The sequence below is a fragment of the Podarcis bocagei genome (assembly GCF_964188305.1).
Source record: "Podarcis bocagei genome assembly, chromosome: 9".
NCBI lineage: Eukaryota > Metazoa > Chordata > Lepidosauria > Squamata > Lacertidae > Podarcis > Podarcis bocagei.
This window is the reverse complement of record NC_138134.1, coordinates 31,838,068-31,861,967: the sequence shown is the minus strand read 5'-3', so window position 1 is coordinate 31,861,967 and position 23,900 is coordinate 31,838,068. Positions and strand designations below refer to the sequence as shown.

The following is a 23,900-nucleotide window of genomic DNA, read 5'->3' as shown; positions in this document are numbered from 1 at the left end:
AAATGGGCTCATACCCACACAACAATGTGCGCATTTAATAAGCCTCAAGAGAGAAACAATAGCTTGCTTCTGTGTTTATGGAGAGGTGGTTCCATTATATTAGCTGCATGTAAGTGTGTCTTGTCCCATTTGCTGGGTTAATTTATTATTGAATTTATGACTCTCCAATTTCAGGAAGCTTTATTGCACTAGTCCGAAGAGCCAAGTTATTAGTTTTCACTCTATTGTAAGATAAACTTTAATGTGCTAAACTGAATTACCTAAAAGTTACTGATCTAACCCCCCGCCCCCACACAAAAAAACTAGTCGTCTAAGATGTTAAGAATCTTTTCTGTCATTTATATTAATGACTGGGATACTTCTCTTTCTTGTTACATCCGGGCCATTCCACAATTCATTGTCCCAGAAGGACTAGAAAACAGGCTTGTAAAATTATCTCTTTGGCAGTAAAGCCAAGCAGTCTTGGTCTACAGCAGCACCTTATTCCTTTGCCCCCTTGCCAAGGTATGAAAGACCAAGAATGGCAAGATTGTGACCTTTTTGAGTTGCAATGCCTGCAGATAATATGAAGAAATAAATATGCCCTGCTTAACAACCACAGGCAGGGGTGGGCCAGGGAATTTTGCTGCATGAGGCGAAGGGCAAGATGGTGCACAAATGCATTCCTTGTACAAACGTCTCTTAGATTAGCACCTGAGTCTTACTTCAACGCTGGTGATGGAACAGCTCCTGCTACACTTCAGAGCAGCAGGCTAGCTTTGGGGGTATGGGCCATATCAATGTGGCACATACAGAGCTGCCTGAGTTGGCTGTCTAAAGATAGCATTAGTGGCCAGCAGGGCAGTGCGGATGAGGCTCCCCACTACTTTGCCCCTCCTCTTCTCAATAACTGGTAGGGATGCACACCACTGGGGATGCAGGTGAGCAATGGCATGCTGCCACAGTGGCTGCTACTGAAAGGTAGGGCTGTTCTGGCAAAAGGTAAGGCCATACCGTAATGATGAAATATTATGAGGGCAGGAACACAGAGGGTAAATAAACCAAAAGCAAGGTGTACAACTCAGAAAGAGAGATGCTGTTAAATCAAATACTAAAGTTATATCTCACCTCTGTGTGGCTAACACACAAGCCACATTAAAATCCTGGGCAAGGTCCCCCCCACCCACCCACAGGCTATGCAGCCTCACACAGTCCTCATGTGATGACTCATTGATACATTATTCATTGATTGGTGGGGCTTCTAGGGAAAAGGCTGTGATGAGATAAATGCATCCTGCATTCATATGTCCTGCAGGAGTGCCAGCTTGGCCCCACAACTGTGGGTGCCTGGGGCCATGGGAGCCATGGCCCTTTCATGGGGAATTTTGTGGGTGCTCAGCCACCCAGGGCCCCAGGGAGTTGGCACCTATGGCATCCTGTCCACACTGCCCTGTCTCTCTTGCAATGTCCATGTGGGATTTGGGACAGACCCACCTCATACATTTAAAGCACATCCAATGCACATTTAAAGCATGTAACTTCCCCCATAGAATTCTGGGGACTGTGGTTTGTTAAGGGTGCTGGGAATTGCAGCTCTGTGAGGGAGAAACTACACTCCCCAATATTCTTAGGGCGAGTCATGTGCTTTAAATGTGTGTTAGATGTACCATACTTTAAATGTACGGTGTGGATCTGATTGGTTAGAGATTCTTGATGGTTAAGCAGAGGTAGTTTTTACATTATGTGTGTGTTTTTACAGGTTTGATGCACACAGATTAGTAATGTGTAAATAAGGCAGATTTCTTTGTTAGTATAAGCCTGAAAGCAATGATGCAGTCAATGGTTACAATTATATGAGATTTGAGAAAGGGGGAGGATGTGCGACAATAATGGAAGGTGATATGTTGGAAACACAGGCGATGCAGATGGCAGACAGTAGTGCACAGCTGTTTAACAGAGGGTGGGGGAACACCCTGCATCCAAACAAGGAAAAAGGTCTGGGAAATAATACTCCAAATGTCCACAGCAGCTTCCCTGGTGCCTTTATTTTTTAATGACTGGGATGGGAGAGAAAGATCTATCCTGATTGACCTAATAATAATAATAATAATAATAATAATAATAATAATAATAATACAATAAATGCAGCTGACCTAAAGGGCTTGCTTGCTATTCAGTTCTAATCATATAACTGCTGACTAGCAAAACAGTTCCATAAACTCAACACAGATTATGGAAGAAATGAGCATTCTTTTGTTTTAAAAATACTACAAAAACTAGTGAAAGGAGGATCCATATTTAGATCTCCATATAATAGGTAATGCAAGGTATGTTATGCAAGATAGTTCATATCCTGACCTCCTATTTTAGAAGAAGAAGAAGAAGAAGAAGAAGAAGAAGAAGAAGAAGAAGAAGAAGAAGAAGAAGAAGAAGAAGGAGCAGCAGCAGCAGCAACCATAGAGGCTAGGTTCGACAGTAACAGTGGGATAACACCATGCTCTGGTCCATGGGGTCACGAAGAGTCGGATACGACTAAACAACGAAATAACAACAACAACCTTCACAGATATAGGATTCTGGGTATCTCTAGTTGAAGGATCAAACCAGTAAAGGTGCTTAAGTCCTTCTTTAAGAGGTTTTTAAGGAGAGAATGGATAGTTACCAAACAGGGATATTGCAGTGGTGAATTCCTTGCACTGTCAAGGGGTTGGACTACATGATCTCAGAGGTGCTTTCCACCTCTATAACAGAGACTAGGGCTTGCCAATCAGAAGGTCGGTGGTTCAAATCCCAGCAACGGGGTGAGCTCCCATTGCTCAGTCCCTGCTCCTGCCCACCTAGCAGTTTGAAAGCACGTCAAAGTGCAAGTAGATAAATAGGTACTGCTCTGGTGGGAAGGTAAACAGTGTTTCTGTGCGCTGCTCTGGTTCGCCAGAAATGGCTTAGTCATGCTGGCCACATGACCCGGAAGCTGTACGCCGACTCTTCAGCCAGTAAAGCAAGATGAGCGCCGCAACCCCAGAGTTGTTCGCGACTGGACCTAATGGTCAGGGGTTCCTTTACCTTTACTTAAGCCAGTAAAAAATAGGCATGTTTAAATCCAATTTATGGATCATTTAACCCTCCATATATGAACAGTGTTAAGAGCAAGCAGCTAATGAGTGCTTCTTTAAATTAGCACTATTTGCAATAGTTGTAATATTTTGCAGGGTCCTTCTCCCATACCTTAGCAGGTTTGGGGTTTGTTGAAGCCCGGCATCAAATCTGGCTACTGGCAGTCTAATTATAAAAACATTTCAGCCCTAGTCTTCATTCATTTGATTCACCAGCTTCTCGGGCATCTAGAGATGGTATTGAAATTCTTTATTTGTTTGCATGCAAAATGTACCATTCTGCAAAAGGCTATAAAACAAAGTAATGTTCCAAATTTTATATACAAGCTTTGAAATTTCACAGCATTTTACAAATAGATTCTTGTTTGTCCATATCTCAACAAAGCATGGAGAGTTTAGGAACAAGTGATTAATGAGCCTATTTACTTCTATGAACTGAGCTGTAATAGAGTCATATCATTCAATACCAGGTGACAGCTTATCAAATGGAATAACTTTAATGTGAAATTGGGCATCAGGAGTATCTACTTCCCTAGTGGAAAAAGACACCACCTTTCTTTCTATATTCTAAGCACAGAATCATTGGGGCAGAGTGTTGTTAATGGAATGGAGACATTATTTTGTACAAGTCTGTGTTGCAAAATTCTAAGAATGAAAACCATGTGTTGATGATTTCTTCTACTCAAAGAAAAATTGTTCCAAGCTGATTGTAAGGTAGATCAGGTGAGAGACACAGAGGAGCAACACACAGAGAGAAATGAAGGCTGGTTCATGCATGGTGCCAGCATCCAGGTAGCATATGTCCTGCTTTTGTGTCCCTTCCCCTTTCATGTGTAAAACCTTTAATGTGAATCAGGGCCTACACATGTCAATACCAATACAAGTAGGCCCTGCCCACATGGTCTATCTGCTGCAAAAAAGGGGGGATGAATGGGAGTGGGGCCTTCTGACATGGATGTTTCAATACAGGCATCCTGGATTGTACTGTTGGCTCTGCATGGAGGTGCTGGAAGGCCCATGAACCTGGAACCCTCTCCTCAGCCCAACCATGTGTTACACATACACATTTAAAACAACATCCAATATGAGGTGGATACAAGGTGAAATAAGTTGGCTGCAAGACATTACAATTATGCAACATTTGTTGTTGTTGCTGTTGGAGCATATGAAGTGCACACAGAAACATCTCAGTTCATTTCTATGGGGATTGCATGAATGTAGTACGTTGAGTTCAATTATTGACAACCCATTAACTTTTGTGTTTCATAACCATTCAAGTTCTCTCTCATCTGTATGGCAATGGAACTTTTAGGTAGAGGCATTTGAACACAGAGATCTGTTGCTTCCACAGAGCACCATTGTGGTATATCACAGTACAGTGGTACCTCGAGTTACAAACGCCTCAGGTTACAATCGCTTCAGGTTACAAACTCCGCTAACCTGGAAGAGTTACGAGTTGAGTATTTTGTCCCAGGATGAGAACAGAAATCATGTGCTGGTGGCGCAGCAGCAGCAAGAAGCCCCATTAATGAAAGCCCGCCTCCAGTTAAGAACAGTTTCAGGTTAAGAACAGACTTCCAGAATGAATTAAGTTCATAACTAGAGATACCACTGTATCTAGAATTTTGTTAGCTGGAAAGCCAACAATGGAAATTTCACAATGGGACCTACAAATAGCCACAGAGGGAACAAAACTTGGGAAGAGAAGATTCTGTAAGGCTTCCCCATCTCCTGTCTCTGCTGCCCCTCTGCTTACAGAGTGAGAAAAGGAGACAAAAGAGTAGAATTTGTCAGCCATCAGGGGGTGAGGGGACATCACTGCAGCAATGACAACAGAGGTAAGGAAGAGGCCGGGTTTGCATAGGTCTAGGGACTGTGGTGGTTATAGGAAGGAAAGGGGTGTGAACATGCAAAAGCCAATATATTTGCTGGGGACATTTGGGATGACATGCAATTAAGGGATTTGCGGTTACCTAGAAGGGAATGTAAGTGTTTGTGGTGCAGAAGCACCCAGAACTGGCTGGTTGTGCCATGTGCCTTGGTATTAGCACTCACCTTACAGCTAAAGACATGAACTTGTATGAAATGTTCTTAGAATGCATAAGAATATTTCACCCACATAATATGGTTAGAATAATTCCATTTGTTGCACCATGGTGTTAATAAGAACAGAATTTATACCATTCTGTTGCCAAGAAAATGGCAGCTTTTTAATGCCTAATGGGGAAAATGCTAAATATGTTTAAAAGGGGGAAATGAATCAAGTTAATATTGTCTAAACAAAATAAAAATGCTTTCATACTCCCATAAACTGAATACACAATGGGGGCAAAAATCTATACCCATTCATGTGGAAAATGGAGACAAATGAGGGGAAGTGTGGTCCCCTATGAAAAATTAATCTGGTCAGGGTAATCATGAAGTTACTGAGTGTTTTCCCACCTGCTACTCAAATGCATAAACAAGTAGATATAAAAGCAATACTGTATTCTCATCCTACTGCCTTGATTTCAGAACACTGAAATCAAGAACAGTATCTGGATAAATATATAAAAGGATTAAAATTGTTTTGTTTAATTCTGAACCTGTAAACTATTAAAAGTGATCCCAGTTTATTCAAACCACATTTTGGTAGATAACTAGTTTTATAGTTCCTGTCATTAAGCATTTCCCATATAAAGACAGAAGTGATTATGTTACCACCTACAACTTGTAATTTATGCTTTATCTAAGGGATAGACTTTCTAACTACAGACAATGGATATGCCTTTGCCTACAACAGTTTACAGCAGAGTAATATTACCAATGGCAGCCTTCTGGAGGCCATGTGGCAAAGTAGGTGTAACTGAAGTGCAAAAGTGGGTGTGGTTGAAGCAGAAAAGCGGATCATAGCAAAACCCAAAATTTCTTGCCGTTATCTTTATTTCTATCCCTTTGCCCCTCCTAATTAATTTCCTCTTATCCTTACTAACTTCCATCCTCAGCCCCGATGTTATTAATTTCTATCCTTTCCTTCCTAATATATATGGCTTTTTGCCCCAACCACCATGGACATTTCAGTCTCTCAATGCTACTCCACAAAGTCTTGTAAAGAATTCGTTTTTAAAAAATTAAAATTCAAAATAAATCATATAAATGATAGTATTTACCAGTCTAAGGTTGCAGTCCAATCTACACACACTTATCTAGCAGCATGCCCATCTGAGCATGGCAGGAATTACTCCTGAATGGGCATGGAAAAAAGGAAGCACTGTAAGTGCATCAATATTTTTATTTCAAGCAGAAGACTTACAATATGCCTGTAGTTTTTCATCATTACAGTTTGCAAGGCTGCTTGAGCAAATGTGATAGATAGAAAGACAGAAAGTCACACACTTATAATTTTCGAGATGTCAGCCAGTCTAGCCTCAAATTAAATTTTATTTTCAAGTGGTGCAAAATATTAAGAATTGAAATTAAATTTTGTGCTGGGTTTTGTCCTCCACTGTAACCTGCGGTACAGTTAACTGTATCTCCCTGAGATTGTTTTATGAATCTCATACTTGGTCCCATTGACATTTTTGGCATGGCATACCTGGCTGTTATCATGAGGCTGTTTTAAGTATTTACAAAGGCTTGGTCTTGTGCACTGAGGGGTTCTATTAACACTTTTTTGTTGTCTTTGAACACCAAACACCCAACTGCAATTGCTTCTTTGACAATTAGATGGAAACAGATTTAAAATGAAGGTTTCAGTTAACACTTTAATGTTATAAAGTACTATATTATCCAGCAATGTCCTTCCCAATGGCCAAGATCCTTCAGCCAAAGTCCTCCAGGACATAAAGTTCATAGCTTGCCATTTTTATCACTTCATGTTGGTTCCTGCTGGAAAATAGTGATGAAATGAATTTTAATTGCTGGTTTCTTTTCATTCTCTCCCCCTCCCCTTTATTTGATTTAATTATATAAAAAATAAAAAATAGTAATGACAAGTATTCTGTAATTAAAGCCTCTGGAGCATTTCAATAGAAACAAAAATTTATAGAGGACAATTCAGAATGGTAAAGGACCCCTAGACTGTTAAGGTCAGTCAAAGGCGACCATGGTGTGCAGCAGTCATCTCGCTTTCAGGCTGAGGGAGCCGGTGTTTGTCTACAGCTTTCCGGGTCATGCAGCCAGCATAACTAAACCGCTTCTGGCACAATGGGACACCATGATGGAAGCCAGAGTGCACAGAAATGCTGTTTACCTTCCCACCGCAATGGTACCTATTTATCTACTTGCACTGGTGTGCTTTTGAACTGCTAACTCCAGCAGGAGCTGGGAGAGAGCACTGGGAGCTCACTTTCTATTGGCAACCCCAAGATGCTCAGTGGTTTAGACCACAGCACCACCTGCTCCCTTATTCAGAATGGTCATTCAAGGGACAAGTTATCACTAATCCTGCTGCCCATATCAATAGGAAACAATAAAATGGGTGGAACGTGTAATGAGTGTTTCCTTTTAAGAGCACTGGTTCCCTGAAAAACCCCAATAACTCTTTGTCTGTCAGCACTGGACAGGAAAGTGCAGCAGTTGTGTTTTATTATAAATACATAACTACAAATCAGGTCTGAGAAAACACGGAAGAAGAACTCAGAAAATACTGGCCTGCAACAGCTTGATGATGTCATGTAAATTGAATAGGAATTCCAAAGAAAAGGGCAGCTGCTCATATCAAATTTCTTTTGAAACGCAACTTACGTAAGTTTCAAATATCACTTTCCATGTAACAATGGAGTTGCTATTAAGTCCAAAGTCCCCACGTGAATGCAGAACTAGCTGTGCAGTCCTTTGGATCTTTGCCTCTATCCAGGATTCTATGAACCTATTTATGTGGAGATTCCTCTGTCTCAAAACACAGAAGATTGGACAAGATGGCCTGCAGGTATCTTGCTGTTTTACACTTCTATTAATAGAGTTTGCATCATCTGGTATCCTGTTTGGAGCCTGTGCCAAACTGATAACTCTCTTAATAATTGTCAACGGAATTCCATTTCCACCCACTCTAGCTCAATCAACACTGAATAACTTAAGCAGCAAATTGGGAGCCGTTCCACTTGATCTTTACACACAAAAATAATAGCTGGTGAATGTGTCATTGATGGGACAAACTGCAAATCATTCAGGAATAATGCATGCACATTTTTCTCACTGTAAATGAAACAGAAAATTATAGACCAGTAATACTCAATAAATTCCATAAGGAATATATAGGGATATAGTAAGTTGACTTCTTTGAAGTTTGATCTATCTACATTATGACTGACATTACACTGGCAGCAGCTCTCCAGGTTCTTTGACAGGAGTCTATTCCCAGTCTTACTTGCACATGCTGGGTATTGAACATGGGACATAATACTATATGCTACATCTATAGCTTTAAACTGGCATATATTATTTAGGTAAAAGAACGACACATATTTTAAATAATTAAATTGGCTTCCCCACTGAATCCTGTTTTGCCTTTCTCTTTATCCAAAATGGCATTAGGCAGATACCTAGTTGAGGTATTTCATCAGCTGCTAAAACATCACTTCATTGAATGTTTAATTTTTACTATAGCAGAATAGATAATTGATCTGGCAGGGAACCTCTCTGCCCTCAAGCAGTGCATTAAACTAACAAGAACCATCCTTGTGCTGTTTAATGTTGAACTCAAACAATGCTGTTGTGCCCAAGTCCAAACCTAGCCAAGTGATGAAAAAGAACCTCATTAAATTCATTCATCATTTGGTAAGGAAACAGAGGGTTGTATCCAGAGAAGCTTCCTCTGATGGAGTAAGCTTTTCTGCTGGATGAAGAGTCTTCTTCTACTGGGGGGAAGCTTCTCTGGAGCCAAACCAGAATGTAGTCTATAGAAAAGTATATATGAACTAAGCACGAATCTAAAATTAAAGTTTCTGAGGACCACATGACATGTATATTTCCACCAATTTTCTTTTTCTTTTAAAGCTACAGCAACCATGGAAATGGGATTAAGCAGATCTCAGCACCACCAGAAATATGCACAAACACACAGCTTTGCACAGTTGCTTTTTCTTTAGAAAGCAAGAACCAAGTTAGAGGGAAGTGACATGCAACTGAGTTTAACATCTAGCTCAGCCTCAAATAACACAAAACTGGTCTAATTCCAATGCTCCAAAAGACCAGACAGAACAGTTAAGTACTTAATTGCCATTCCAGACATCAAGAAAGGCGAATCTGGGCTTGCCAACAAGTGTATGCTCAACAGGGAGCTCTCGAGTGTGCTGTCATGAGGCATTTGTCACTAAACATGTGATGGTCACATTCACACTTATAGCAAGTGTGTAAGTGTACACTTAAAATAAAATAACACATAAAAAGATAATACCCACAAAGTCCCCTGAATTAATGAATATAAACTATTTCATTCTTGCTGCACAATACACACCTCCCATTGGAAGCAACAGAAGCAGCTGGAAGCAATGGGAAGTAAAGAAGGAAAAGTATACACTAGTAGCCAACAGTTGCAGGGAGGTCAGGCAGGACAAAGCTCAGGCTTGCAAGAGAGGTTAGAATTAATAAAAGAGGTTTCTTCAGCTATGTTCAAAGCAAGAGGCAAAACAAGCAAGTAGTAGGTCCTCTGGGTGGAGAAGACAAAGAAATTCTAATGGGTGACAGAGTGAATGTGGAACTGCTCAACACCTTCTTTGCCTCTGTCTTCACCCAAAAGGAAAGCAGTGCCCAACCAGGGGATAACAGAATAAACAACGTGAGGAGGGACCTGCAGCCCAAGATAGGAAAAGAGATTGTACAGGAATTAAATGGATTCAAATATGCAGGACCCTATGAGCTGCACTCAAGGGTTCTAAAGAACATTGCAGATGTAATCTCAGAGCCTTTTGTCTATAATCTTTGAGACTTCTTGGAGAACAGGTGAGGGCCCTGCAGACTGGGGGCAGGCAAATGTTGCCCCCACCTCCAACAAAAAGGGGGGAACCCAGGTAACTACCAACTGGTCATCTTAACATCAATACCAAGGTCCTAGAACAGATAATTAAACAGTTGGTCTGAAAGCATTTAGGAAATGATGCTGTGATTACTGACCCATAAAGGGTTCCTTAGAAACAAGCCTTTCCAGCCAAATCTCATTCTTTTTTTGAGAGAGTTTTGTTTTCTCCTGCACTGGTAGGTATGATCCAAACTAATGGCTTCAAGTTATAAGAAAGGAGATTCCAACCAAACTCCAGTAAGAACTTTCTGGGAGTAAGAGCTGTTTGACAGTGAAACGGACTCCCTCGAAAGGTAGTGGTCTCTCCTTCCCTGGAGGTTTCTAAGCAGAGGTTGGATGGCCATCTGTCATGGATGCTTTAGTTGAGATCCCTGCATTGCAGGGGGTTGGGCTAGATGATCCTCAAGGTCCCTTCCAACTTTACAAATCTATGAACAGTAACTGCTTACTGTTACTGTATAAAGCCCTAACCACTTGGGCCCAGGATATCCGAGACCTCCTTTGCCCATTCACTGTGGTTATCTGTGGGAGAACCTCTTGTAGTATCTCATGCACCAGAGGATCATTTCATGGCAACTTGGACCACATCCTTCAGTGCAGTGGCACCCATCTTGTAAAACAAGCTCATCATTATATACATTTTGTTGGATGCTGAAAATTCCAGGGAGGAATTCAACTCCACACTGTTCCTATTGTTCCATCAGTGCAAGCATTTCGTTTTTCATGATAGAATGACCTCCCCTCTTCTTTGCCCTGATCAATACTCCGGGGGTTCTCCAAACCCCCAAAAGCTAATTTTGGAGCAGGGGCGGGGGGCTGTTCCATTGCATTACCAGCACTCATTGAATCTAGCCCTCCATTTCCCACAGGCTTCCAAGAAGGATGAATTGACTTATAGACAGTTATCAGAACTGTTACTATCTAGCCTATTCAATCTAAATTTATTGTTATATATGGTTATGTTTGCTCATGTTTAGCTGCCTATATGTTTTCCAAATAAATAAATGATTCCAGGAACAGAGGCAGCATGCCTCTGAATACCAATTGCTATTAAACACTGGGAGAGGGATATTCCCTTCCTGCCCTGCTTTTGGATTCCCATAGACACCTAACTGGCCACTGTAGGAAACAGAATGCTGGCGAAGGCAAGGCTTCTTATGGTTTTCTGTTTGCATCTGCTTTCAGAGTTGGAAGGGTCATCTAGACCAACCCTCTGCTATGCAGGAATATGCAGCTGGGATTGAACCTGCAACCTTGGCATTATCAATACCATGTTTTAGCCAGCTGATCTTAGGATAGCTCAGGCTTTCAGTTCTGAAAAACCTACCACCATCCCAAATAGGCCAAAAAATATCATCAAATATTCCCTTTTGCTAAGAAAAATTGCTGCTAGCAATAAGAAAACTTGCCTAATTTTACATACTTCGAGTTTAGCAGCCTGTTTTTATTACTATGCTTGTTACCCCTTGCAAAATTTCATATCACCTGCAGGAGATTATGAACACTATAGTTGGTTTTCTAATTAGGTAATATCTTATATATTTGTTTGTTTGGTTTACAGTGAATGTCCAAAATACTGAGACATAAGGGAATGTTGACAATTCCACACACATTTAGGGGTTTCTGAAAATACATAATATACAGTAGAATTAACGTTTCAGGTACCAACTGTCTCAATGAGATTTGGGATTTATGAGATTTGTGCTTCCCACAGACATCTGGTTGGCCACTGTGAGAAGAGGATGCTGGACTTGATGGGCCATGGGCCTGATCCAACAGGTGCTTCTTATATTATTGTGGAAACAGAAGATTCAAATCTATGTCCGGACTGGAGGACCTGACAATTACTGGGCTTTTTCCAACTCTCTCTTTTGCTTACAGGATTTTTCAGGCTCCCCTAAACTTGGTCCTCCATTAGGCCAGAGATAGACATAAGATAAAGAATGAGTTCAAAGTGTAATTCTAGTATTTGGATCCCGCTTTTCAACCTGAACTCAGCAAATCAAATGATGGCAGAAGCCTTTCAATCTTGCTTTCTTCTCTTCAAACTGGAAAAGCACCCCACAGCTAGAGAAGGAATCAGAAATGGGGAGGAGGCAGTGGCAGCAACAGCAAGTGGCAGAGCCAGCAGGGAACAGCAAGCAAAACTCAAGGGGCTTGAGCCAGAATTTAATTTGCTGGTATCTCTGACAGTTCGGCTTTGAAGTCTGGCTTGGAGCAATGTGAATAGGCTCTGAGCTCACTTTTTAGCTTGTGCCTGATTCAGTGTCCAGCTCCTGAATATTCTGCTAGTGATACATTAAGCATATACATGCTTCTCTGCTACAATTCAATGTTTCTTTTTCACTCCTGGCTCTCATCCTCTATTTCCTCCTCGCCTTACTGCAAAGCCCTGTACAATGTGTTATCAGCCAGAACTAACACTACCCACCAGGAGCTCAGTAAGCCTCCTATTTTTATTTTCTATTTTTTAAAAAATAAAGGAATCATTTGAGACTGAAAAACAGGATGCTTCTACTTGAGATTGCATTTGATGTTTGCTTTAAGCCAACACAAGAAAGTCACCAGACGGGAAGACTCTGGGATGCCACCTTCATGTCCCAAGAGTTTCTGGCACCCAGACGGGGTGGCTCAAGATATTTTGCTGCTTGAAACAACAGATAAGATAACACCCCTCTCACATACACACACATCCTACATACAGACACTAACCAGACCGACAGCTGCATCTTGCTTCAACACTGATTGCAGGATAGCATCCTCCACCACATCTGAGGACAGCAAGCTGACTTAAAGTGTTCATGGCAGGCTGTGTAGCATACACAACTTTGGTGTCTAGCACCTTACTGGCACCACCCTCCCCTAGCAACAGCTGCCTAAGGCAAATGTCTCTCTCTGCCTAATAGTAGAGCTGACTGTGTACTCTGGATATTCTTGATTCCCTGGACCCTCTGGACAATAAGAAGCATACTGGCTGCCCTGTGCTTTGGAAAGGATCCTGTAGCACTAGATCCCCATTTAGCCCTCTGGTTCCTCCCCTCCTTCACCACTCCTAAAAAGAGGAAGGCTTTGAGGAAAAACACCCTCCAACCCATTTCATATGTACACATACACCTGTTGGCAGCAAAAGAATGAGCAGCCCTTTGGCACCCACCTGAGATCCAAAGTAGACAATGCAATAAATGCATGACCACATTTACATTATGTTTAAATCTTCAAAAGCAAACACAGCAGTTGCATGCAAGAGGATTCTGATTGGGACTGCAGTGTTGAAGGCAGGGTGTCATGTTAACCCTTTTGCCCTTGCCATCTTCCTGATGAAAATTGACACCACCTAAAGCTGCTTGATTGTCCTGGAAGGGAAGCTGCTATTTTCACCCATAGTAGCTTCCCTCCCCTGTGTTGGGAGTTCTGAAAATGGATCAGAAGCTTCTGTAGCTGCAATATAGATAAGTTAAATAAATAAATGAAGATTACCAGATGCAGCCATGCATTTGATGTACCATTTACTTTGACCCAGAGTCTTGGAAAATGTGTTCCACTTGATACAATCTGAACCCTAGTATGAATAATGGCAAAAAATATTTATCTCACTTCATCCTCACTCCATCAATGTCCCCTCCAAAATTCCATTCATGCTTGAGCCAATATTCTTAATGAGCTTGCAAGTGAACTGGGAGCTGCAGCCAGAATTCTACCTAGTGGCTTCTTCTCTGCTGTGGCTTAAGAGAAAGAGGGAGAAATGCGGCCCAGAAAGAAAAGTGTTTTTCCCTAATTTGAGTACTGAAGAGACCGATGTTTATTCAGATGGCTTGGAGAAGATCCAAAACAGCTGGATAATCAATCAGCTAGATTATAACATTATTCATGTATGGCTTCATGGACACAGGGCTTGACAGAAAGGTCTGCAAACTTAGATAATCAAGAATTTCATAGAAGTGGGAAATAGAGGCCAACTGTAAACGCTGCCAGAGTTAGCACTTACACAACAATCTTTCTTTTTGGCATTCATACACACTGTGCTAGAATTTGTTGAATGAATGTTCAATGAATAGCATCCTGCAAATCAGATTTGAACTATTTCCATTTTTCAAGTACAAAATAAGCCAGGATTCAAACAAGAGTTTCTAATTTAAAGCCCTGTGTTATTGGCTTAATCCAGTGCTACTTGCTCCACTTGAAGTTCAAAAAGTCACAGCAACTAACATCGAATTCTAGCAGAACACTAATAGAATAATAATAATTAAAAAAAATATTATTTATGTAGCATCTCCAAGTGTTGAAAGCATTTCACATGTATTATCTAGTTGCATTTGTTACAACAACCCTGGAAAGCAGGCATTAAACAACAGTTGTGTCCTTCAGATGTTGTGAGACTACAACTCCCATCACCCATCCACTAGCCATGCTGGCTAGGACTGATAACAGCTGGTGTCCAACAACAATTTTGAGGGCAGCATATTGGCTACTCCTTCCATAAGGTAAGTTTTATTATCTCCCAGTTTTGAGGGCACCGGATCCGAGTGACGTCATAGCATAGGCAAGACCTGAACTGGGGATTTGGAGCCTCTTAGCCACTACCATGGAGTAGATTGTTACATTTCTGCCATTAGTTACAAACAGTATTTTCAATAGGAGGGCTACATATGCAAGCAGTGGCCCCAAACTGAATTTAGAAATAGCACTGTCTATCTCACTAAATTCCAAATCTTCTACAGTACTTTTGTATGGGTGGTGATGTACCAATAAAATGATTGTTGAATAAATAAAATGCTATCTACTGCAACTATTTGCATTGTATCTGCAAAATACATCAGCATGAAACTATGCATTTTCATCATGGCTGCTAGCAACTTGCAGTGCTGTGTGCTATGCTATGCTGTGAAGAAGAGGCTCAAAGCATTCAGCTGGTGTGAAGAATTGAGGACTTTGTAGGCAGTGACACAATGTATGCTTCAATCGATTTTTGGGAAAGAGGAAGAGGGACAGTGAAGAAACAAACAATTCCAGTCAAGATGGCAGCATATATATATATATATATATATATATATATATATATATATATATATGACACTTGTGTGATTCCATCACAATTAACATCATGGAGCACTTTCTTAGGAAAAGCAACATATAGTCAAACCACAAGAGGTATATCATGCAAGATCAGGAATGTAGAAACAAACATGCACATACTGCTGTACAAAAACAGCTATTGAGCAAGGGTACAATGCTATTGCCTCTTTCAAGGCAAAGGAATAGCCCTTAAATGATATGTAGAGACCAGAGGAACATAGACTGTATTTGACTGCCATTTAAACATCTTCCCAATTCAGACCACAATTTTCATCTCCTTCCTCGGGATTCTGACTGCTGGTCAAGCAAAAAATTATAAGGACTGGACAAAGAGTTCCCCTGCCTTGCTCCCCAAACAACAGCCAGAGTAATGACCATCTTATTCTGCCTTCCAGATAGAATGAAATGAAATGTAACCTGTCAGTGTTTGTGATCACAGCTGAGCTCCGCTAGAGAGAAAAGGCTTCTCTCACACATGGCATATTGTGCATGGAAAACATGTTAGATGTGACAATCACACTATTAATTACAGCATTTTGAGTGCCCACTGGCTATTTCAAATGGCTGTCATTGGAATAAAGACACAGACTTGTCTATGCCAACCTGTTAAAAGAATCCATTAACCGATACATATCTTGTTAATTATAAACATCTTCAGGTGTTGTTATGTTTTATGGAGATGTTCCCAGTTCTGGTTTCTACTGCTTGCCTAGGCTTTCCATAAGTTTAGGTGGAACCTTTTTCACTGATTTTTCTCTCTCTCAAGAACAATAACCATATGCTAGTTGGCTACGTGAAAAATACTTTCCATAGGAGGACTTCATATGCAAGCAATGACCACAAAACAATTGCCTCAGAAAATGGCATTTATTGTGCCCACGCATGCACACACAAATGTTAATACGTTTTTTCATGCTGAGCTTCTGATTTTTCATTAACGTACTTCATATGCAGATGATTACATTGCTTAAGCTTAAAGAGTAAGCAACCACGTATGCATCTACATTTAGCATCTGTAGTAGCTTTCAAAAGCATACTGTGATTTAGAAAAACATATGAATTCATACGAGATATTACTGATAGAAATAAGCATCTTTGCACACACATCCATTGCAATTAACTGTCTGGAGAGTTAGTAAACACTGGAAGGCTGTACACAGTCTAAGTGGGTCAGTTCTAATGAGAAAAGCATGACATCTACATGTAGCAAGGCAGATGGAACACAGACCAGAGAACTGGAACATGGAAACAACTGAGATATTATTTGTTTGCATGGAATTCGTAAACAAAAAAACAAAACAAAACAAAAAACCATTGTAATCAGCTCCCAGAACCATCTTCAGCTATGGAAAAACTATTTTAAGATCTGTTATGCCTGTAAAGTACAGTGGGATTAGATGTGTTTGCATTATTATTCCACTGGTTATAACAAGTATCCTCTGATGTGCCTAAGTAATTCCAGAATGCTCAGAGCAACATAAAAAACACTGATGTAACAGCACAGGACTAAGGATGAGATGGTGGGGGAAAGAGGCTCTAAACAGTGGGAAAATGCAGAACTATCACCTGGCAATAAGAATAGTGTGTCCATTTAGAAAGGTGGCACATACTGAAGTCTGCAACAACATGCAATGTGCACAAGAGATTATACATAAAATAAGACAAATACACAGCTCTGTTTTATTCAGAAACAAAAGAAGATGCACTATACATAATCAGAAATAAAAGAAACGTCAACCTGCAATCTTTCACATTTACAACCATTTTTCTCACTATACATCACAAAACAGAGGTCTTCCAACAGATAGCAAAAGAAAAGGGAGGGAAATATAGGCAGCACTATCCGAAATTTACAAAATATACGCAGAGTCTTTGTTCAGACTGGAAACCCATTCAAAGGTGTAAATAATGGTCACTTTGTTAGATTTCTAAATACAACTAGCTGCAAATGTCTGTGAGTGGCTCTCTCATAGTTCACACTGGGCTCCCTTGACCCAGCTAGACAACCGTGAAAACACGAAATAAATGAAGGTTAACAAAGACTGGTCTGGGAAGCAGTTAACATTAAATGCTGGCAGTGTTAGTATTTTACATATAGGGCTGCACTGTGCATTCCTTATGCGTGAAATATCTGTGAAATATTTGGAAAAAATCTTTACCACCTATCTTGTCACAACAACAAAAATGGCTTTTAAAAATGGAAGGGGGGGATCTTTCCAACCATCTACACAAGAATTTTAATTACCATGCAGAGATAGAGAGAACAGAAAGACAACATCCCACTCTCACACACACAAACACCCAAGCAACTAGTTTATCACAATACCTTTTTGTGTCTGTCCCTCTTCCATATTTTCTTCCATGGCTACCTTTCTTCACTAGATACTGCTGCACAGGTTTAATCAAAAGCCTCCCTCAAATATAGGGAAAACTGTAGATTTATTTTTCCTGGGAAGCTCCAACAGCACTGGCTTATGCAGGTCTTCGGAGCTTAGCTAAGGCTCCCCTCACTCTCCTTCCTTGCTTGGAGACAGGCTGTCAAGTGTAATTTCATTCAAATTACTCTCCCGTGAAGATTATCAATTTTTCTTCTCAAAGCTGTCCATTGTATACCACTGTAAGCAGGTATTCAAATGAAAAGCCTGTGAATTTTTTTGGGGGGGATTTTGGTTGGGGTCCCAGTAGCAGTGTCACTGTGATTCGTAAGGCTCACTTTGCATATAAAACAGGGGGGGAGAGAAATTGATGTTTGCATTGAAATCTGTGCTTTAAATTGGAAACAGGCTGCACTGCGAACAGATGGAGGGGTGTCTTCCTAACATGAAGCAGACCACGAACCTATAATTCCCCCTATTTGCTACCAAAGTGGGAAAGCCCAGATGCCTGTAGCTGTGGATGCTGCAATACTGCGATACTTACTTCTCCCTCACATACACTACCATGTATTTGGCTTAAAAGGATTTCTAAACACATAATCACAATTCAGTTCAGAAACAGTGATAGGAACCTTGCAGCTGCATGTGTGAGTGCACATACACACACGTATACAAGAGAACACAAAGGTATCTATGAAATCTAACATTTCAGTTTTCACCAAATCTGCTCTCTGAATATATTACAAATTTACCAGCTGGATAAAAAAGGACCAAAATGTGAAAAGATGAATACAGTTTTTGGAATTAAAATGGTACTTGTGGATTATTTCAATGCAAAGCTAACACATAAATACATTAAAAATATTTAAATCCTTCAAATCTCTTATCCAATACACAGAGACATAATATTAGCTGTATGTTACACCACCCCATGCAACAACAACAAAAAAAGGATGCTGAAAGGGGGAAACAAATATGTTGTGTTGTGGACTGGTTAGGGAATGCAGAGGTTAAGTACATCATGAAGACACCTGCTTGTTTGGGGAGATCTGCAATCTGATTTTGAATACCAGCTTGATTGAATACTGCAGTCTAGAGGTGAAACTGCATTCCTGTGCCTTACATCATTGGGTGGCACAGAATAAATTTGGAGTTCCAACACTCTGCATGGGTGTCAAAGGAAAAAACTCTAAATCCGTATTTTATGAAACCTTCCTGTTTCTGTTTCTCCAATTCTATCATCAGAGAGCAATAATGTTTCGTTATGAAGAACATTTAACAAATATACATAAGGTATTAAATCTGACACAGAGAACAGGCAGCATCTTACTCTATTGCCTTATGTACTCTGTCCTAGGGAAAACTGATTATAGCTTCAGTGGACTGCCATAGTAGTACAGCAAGAAGCATCCACCTATCTAGGTGCTTTAGTGAATATAAGCCATGGGTGACCACAGGAGGAGGGGGCAGTACTCCCCCCCCATTGGATGAACAATGGGTTCATATCCATAGCTTTTCTTTTCTTTTTTTTAAAGTACCGTATTTTTCGCACCATAGGGCGCACCCAGTTTTTAGGGCGGGAATTCAAGAAAAAAAATCTTTTTTTTCCCCCCGCAGCCCCAAAGAGCAGCGTACAGGCTGCACACAACCTCTCCCTGCCGGAGGGGTTGCGTGCAGCTATGGATCAAGCCAAGGCAGCGAGCGGGATGGATCCCGCTCGCTGTTTTGGCTTCCCCTTTAGCCCCGTGCAGCCTCTCCTTGGCGGAGGGGCTGCACAGGGCTTTCCTGGCTTTACTGGGAGGTGGGGGGATTCCCTCACCTCTCCCCAAAGCCCGCAGAAGCCGTGCAAACCCTTTAAAGAGATCACGGCTTCTCCTGGCTTTCCTGGGAGGCGGGGGGATTCCCCCACCTCCCGCAAAACCGGCAGAAGCCACACGCCTTTTAAAAGGGCTGCACGGCTTCTCCTGGCTTTCCTGGGAGGCGGGGGGATTCCCCCGCCTCCCGCAAAACCAGGCTCCCCCCCCCAGCCTTCTAACCAAGTCGGGGGACAGCGGCAAAGGCGCGCTGCGCCCCTGCCGCTGTCCCCCGAGTTTGCGGGGCTGGCGACGGGGAGGAGCAGGCTTCTCCCCCCGCCAGCCTTCTAGACAAGTCGGGGGACAGCGGCAAAGGCGCGCTGCGCCTCTCCCGCTGTCTCCCGAGTTTGCGGGGCTGGCGACTGGGAGGAGCAGGCTTCTCCCCCCGCCAGCCTTCTAGACAAATCGGGGGACAGCGGCAAAGGCGCGCTGCGCCCCTGCCACTGTCCCCCGAGTTTGCGGGGCTGGCGACGGGGAGGAGCAGGCTTCTCCCCCCGCCAGCCTTCTAGCCAAGTCGGGGGACAGCGGCAAAGGCGCGCTGCGCCCCTGCCGCTGTCCCGCGAGTTTGCGGGGCTGGCGACAGGGAGGAGCAGGCTTCTCCCCCCGCCAGCCTTCTAGACAAATCGGGGGACAGCGGCAAAGGCGCGCTGCGCCTCTCCCGCTGTCTCCCGAGTTTGCGGGGCTGGCGACGGGGAGGAGCAGGCTTCTCCCCCCGCCAGCCTTCTAGCCAAGTCGGGGGACAGCGGGAATGGCGCGCTGCGCCTCTCCCGCTGTCTCCCGAGTTTGCGGGGCTGGCGAGGGGGAGGAGCAGGCTCCCCCCCCGCCAGCCTTCTAACCAAGTCGGGGGACAGCGGCAAAGGCGCGCTGCGCCCCTGCCGCTGTCCCCCGAGTTTGTGGGGCTGGCGGTGGGGCTCTCCTGAAGCCTGGAGAGCGAGAGGGGTCGGTGCGCACCGACCCCTCTCGCTCTCCAGGCTTCAGCGAAAGCCTGCATTCGCACCATAGGACGCACACACATTTCCCCTTCATTTTTGGAGGGGGAAAAGTACGTCCTATAGTGCGAAAAATACGGTAAGTTTCTAGTTTTTTAGAACCTGAGTTAAGAAGCAAAATGTGCATGTACTAATTCTGCCTTTTGTGTGGTGATAAACTAACCAGCTTACTATTTCAGTGTTTAACATTCCTCCCTTCCTCCAGAAATAAATAAATAAATTATGTGGATGCCCACCACAATATCAACATTAAATTCAATACTAAACAAGTAACTGATTTTAGCTTTTTACAAACCAATGTACAAGCATTGCCATCTGCCTCCAAATCACTGTTAACCTGCAGAATGGCAGAACCAACGATTATTCATGATGCAGCACAACCCTTTGCACTATAAATAGCTGAAGAAGCCACCCAAAAAGGCACGATCATGCGCCACCATGGGCCCACAGCGAGGGAAACATGTGGCATGAATGTCTCTGCCTTGCTTATCATGTAAAAAAATGTTTCCTAACCATGTTGTCCTATTAATGTTTACTCCGAAGTAAGTTCCATTGTATTGAATGGGGTTCACCCTTTTGTTAACACCTTTAGAATTTCAACCCAAGTCAATAAAGTGACTTATGCTCAAAGTGAACTCACTGAAATAAATGACCACCAGTAACTTGTCCATTGCTTGCAATGGGTCTACACTGAATATGACTTAGTTGGAGGCATCCTGTGACTTCACATATCATGTGGAAACCAAACAGAACCAATCATCCGATGAGTTTCTAAATGTATTCTGCATGAGCTGGAATCTGTTGCAAATAAAAAGCCCTGCAAACAGAAAGCACACAGACAAACTACTCTGTGAAGTAAAGGAATGGTCTTTACATGTTCCATTACTATTCTGTCTGAATCTCCTGAACAGTAGCTATGAGCTATTGAGCCATCTAGAACCTGTATTCTGCACATAATACTCCAAAGTTTGGACTCCTGGTCCCCTAATTTAGGGCAAGTAGGCCATCTAGTTTACTTAGTCTTAACACCAGCCATGGACACCACTAATCCAGGATACAGGCAGCCCCCCCCCCATTTGAAACCCATTGGAAAAGCCTGCGAACACCCAATTCTGCCCCCGTTCCACCCCACTCCAGCCCCACTGTACCCTTTCAGTGACATTTCAGTGGTGTCTTTGTGATGTTTCTGGGTCACTTCCAGGTTCAGTGTGATGCATATATGCGCGGCCATGCATACTGAACAGGTGTAAATGGGGGGCTGCCTGTACAATCGTTAGCTGTATAAAAAGGTAAAGGTAAAGGACCCCTGACAGTTAAGTCCAGTCATAGACAACTCTGGGGTTGCGGCACTCATCTCGCTTTACTGGCCGAGGGAGCCGACGTTTGTCCGCAGACAATTTTTCTGGGTCATTTGGCCAGTATGACTAAGCCACTTCTGGCAAAACCAGAGCAGCGCACAGAAACGCCATTTACCTTCCCACCGGAGCAGTACCTATTTATCTACTTGCACTTTGACATGCTTTTGAACTGCTAGGTTGGCAGGAGGTGGGACCAAGCAACGGGAACTCACCCCGTCGAAGAGATTTGAACTGCCGACCTTCTGATTGGCAAGCCCTAGGCTCAGTGGTTTAGACCACAGCGCCACCCACGTCCCGATTAGCTGTATAAAATACTTCAAAAGATATGTGGGATGATTCTGAAATTCTCTTCTGCTTTACTTCTGCTTTGGCAGTGAAGAAACCATGGAATCTATGAGCATACAACCGTACACCTGCTTTTCGTAGGCATAACGGGCTCAAGAGTAAACCAACACACACTATGGTTCATTAGTGGCTATTACTCAAGAGAAACAGATATGCAGCTACATACGTATCAGTTTTCCCTGGGTAATAGTCATTAAATGAACCATGAAGATGACTCACTCTCATAACCCACATATAGGACTGAACTTTTTAATTCTTCACTAATCGGTCGAAAATCCACATGAGTGTGTAAGCATTTTTTACTTTTGATATTTCTTTTAAACCTTCTTTTAAGGTTTAAATAAAGAATCTGCTTGCTCATTTCACCAAATATTTGAGCAAGCGAGCTACACAGTCCAGCTAGCAATCTTGATGTGCATGGTAAAAAGGTCCCAATACAGGTTCTGGCATTGCTCAACTGATAAAGAGTTGGGCACTGAGCTAGGAGACCTAAGTTGAAGTCCGAGTGGAGTCGGAGAGCTGAAAATAGTGCCAATATATTTCACATCTGGCAATCAATGTGCCCCTTTGGTTTCAGATAGTACATGGTTAAAGGTAAAGGGATCCCTGACCATAAGGTCCAGTCGTGGCCGACTCTGGGGTTGCGGCGCTCATCTCGTTTATTGGCCGAGGGAGCCGGCGTACAGCTTCTGGGTCATGTGGCCAGCATGACTAAGCTGCTTCTGGCAAACCAGAGCAGTGCACAGAAACACCGTTTACTGCCAGAGCGGTACCTATTTATCTACTTGCACTTTGAGGTGCTTTCGAACTGCTAGGTTGGCAGGAGCAGGGACTGAGCAACGGGAGCTCACCCCATCGCAGGGATAAGAACTGCCGACCTTCTGATCGGCAAGCCCTAGGCTCTGTGGTTTAGACCACAGCGCCACCCATGTCCCTTATACATGGGTACATGGCTAGGTGAGTCTAAAAAGCCCTATGAGGGAGGCTTAGTTTGGTTGGAATTAAGGATACACTTCCAGAGTTATTGCTAAATACATTATTCCTGGTAAATGATCCACCATAGCCACTAGAGAGCTGTGAAAATTTGTGACCTGGGCTTTTTACACTCATCTACCCATGTACTATCTGAAACCAAAGGGGCGCATTGGTTGCCAGGTGGGATTCCCCCCCCCCCCGCCCCAGCTTTTCTACCCCACTATCCTACTTCATGTGGTCTTGGACTATCACTGCCTTTAATAACTGTGTTTATTAACCATTATTATGTTAATTATTAATTAAACTCAATGTGAAGTGCTTTATGTTTTTTTTTAAAGTAAACAGTCGTATGCAGTGTAAATTGATGAGGAGTCGGAGGCAAGAGCAGCAGATAGTTTTTCATCAGCATATTTTCATGTGGACTTACAGAAAATGACAGTGTTGCTGGTGAACCACTAAAAAGACCAAAAAGAAGACGCAATAGCCGGTGTGTGAGAATGTGGTTTGGAGAGATGTTAACCTGTCTGTCATGTTTACTGTCAGTGCTGCAACTTACAACAAATCAAATGATTTCTCTTTCCAGTTCAAATGCTACTCTGACCAGCCTAAGGTTTGCAAGGGCAATTTCAAAGACTTTCGGAACTACCAACTTTACACCACCTGTCAATCCGGCCAAGGTCTGAAATTACACAACCACATTTCAAGTGTATTACAGCAGTGCGCATGATCTGAAGAGGCTGCCCAGCTCTGGAAACCGCCCAGCACTAGATAAAAGAAGAATGCTGAACTGGAAGTATGGAAACTGTAGTGCTACAAAAGAACTTGGTATAATTAAAGTGAGTG

At 42.4% G+C, this 23,900-nt stretch overlaps 1 protein-coding gene across 3 annotated transcripts in view; it reads right to left on the bottom strand.

Moving 5' to 3' along the window:
• GPM6A (glycoprotein M6A) overlaps positions 1 to 23,900 on the bottom strand; it is a 179,537-nt gene that overhangs the window by 96,701 nt on the left and 58,936 nt on the right. The window contains exon 1 of one of the 3 annotated variants that reach the window (XM_081209079.1): positions 17,489 to 17,978. The exons of 1 other annotated variant lie outside the window; for it this stretch is intronic. In XM_081209079.1, coding sequence (XP_081065205.1) covers positions 17,489 to 17,525 — 37 coding nt within the window. In that variant the 5' untranslated portion in view covers positions 17,526 to 17,978. Of the gene's footprint in view, positions 1 to 17,488; positions 17,979 to 23,900 lie in introns of those variants that run through there. One more of the 3 variants, XM_081209080.1, reaches the window with a different exon arrangement.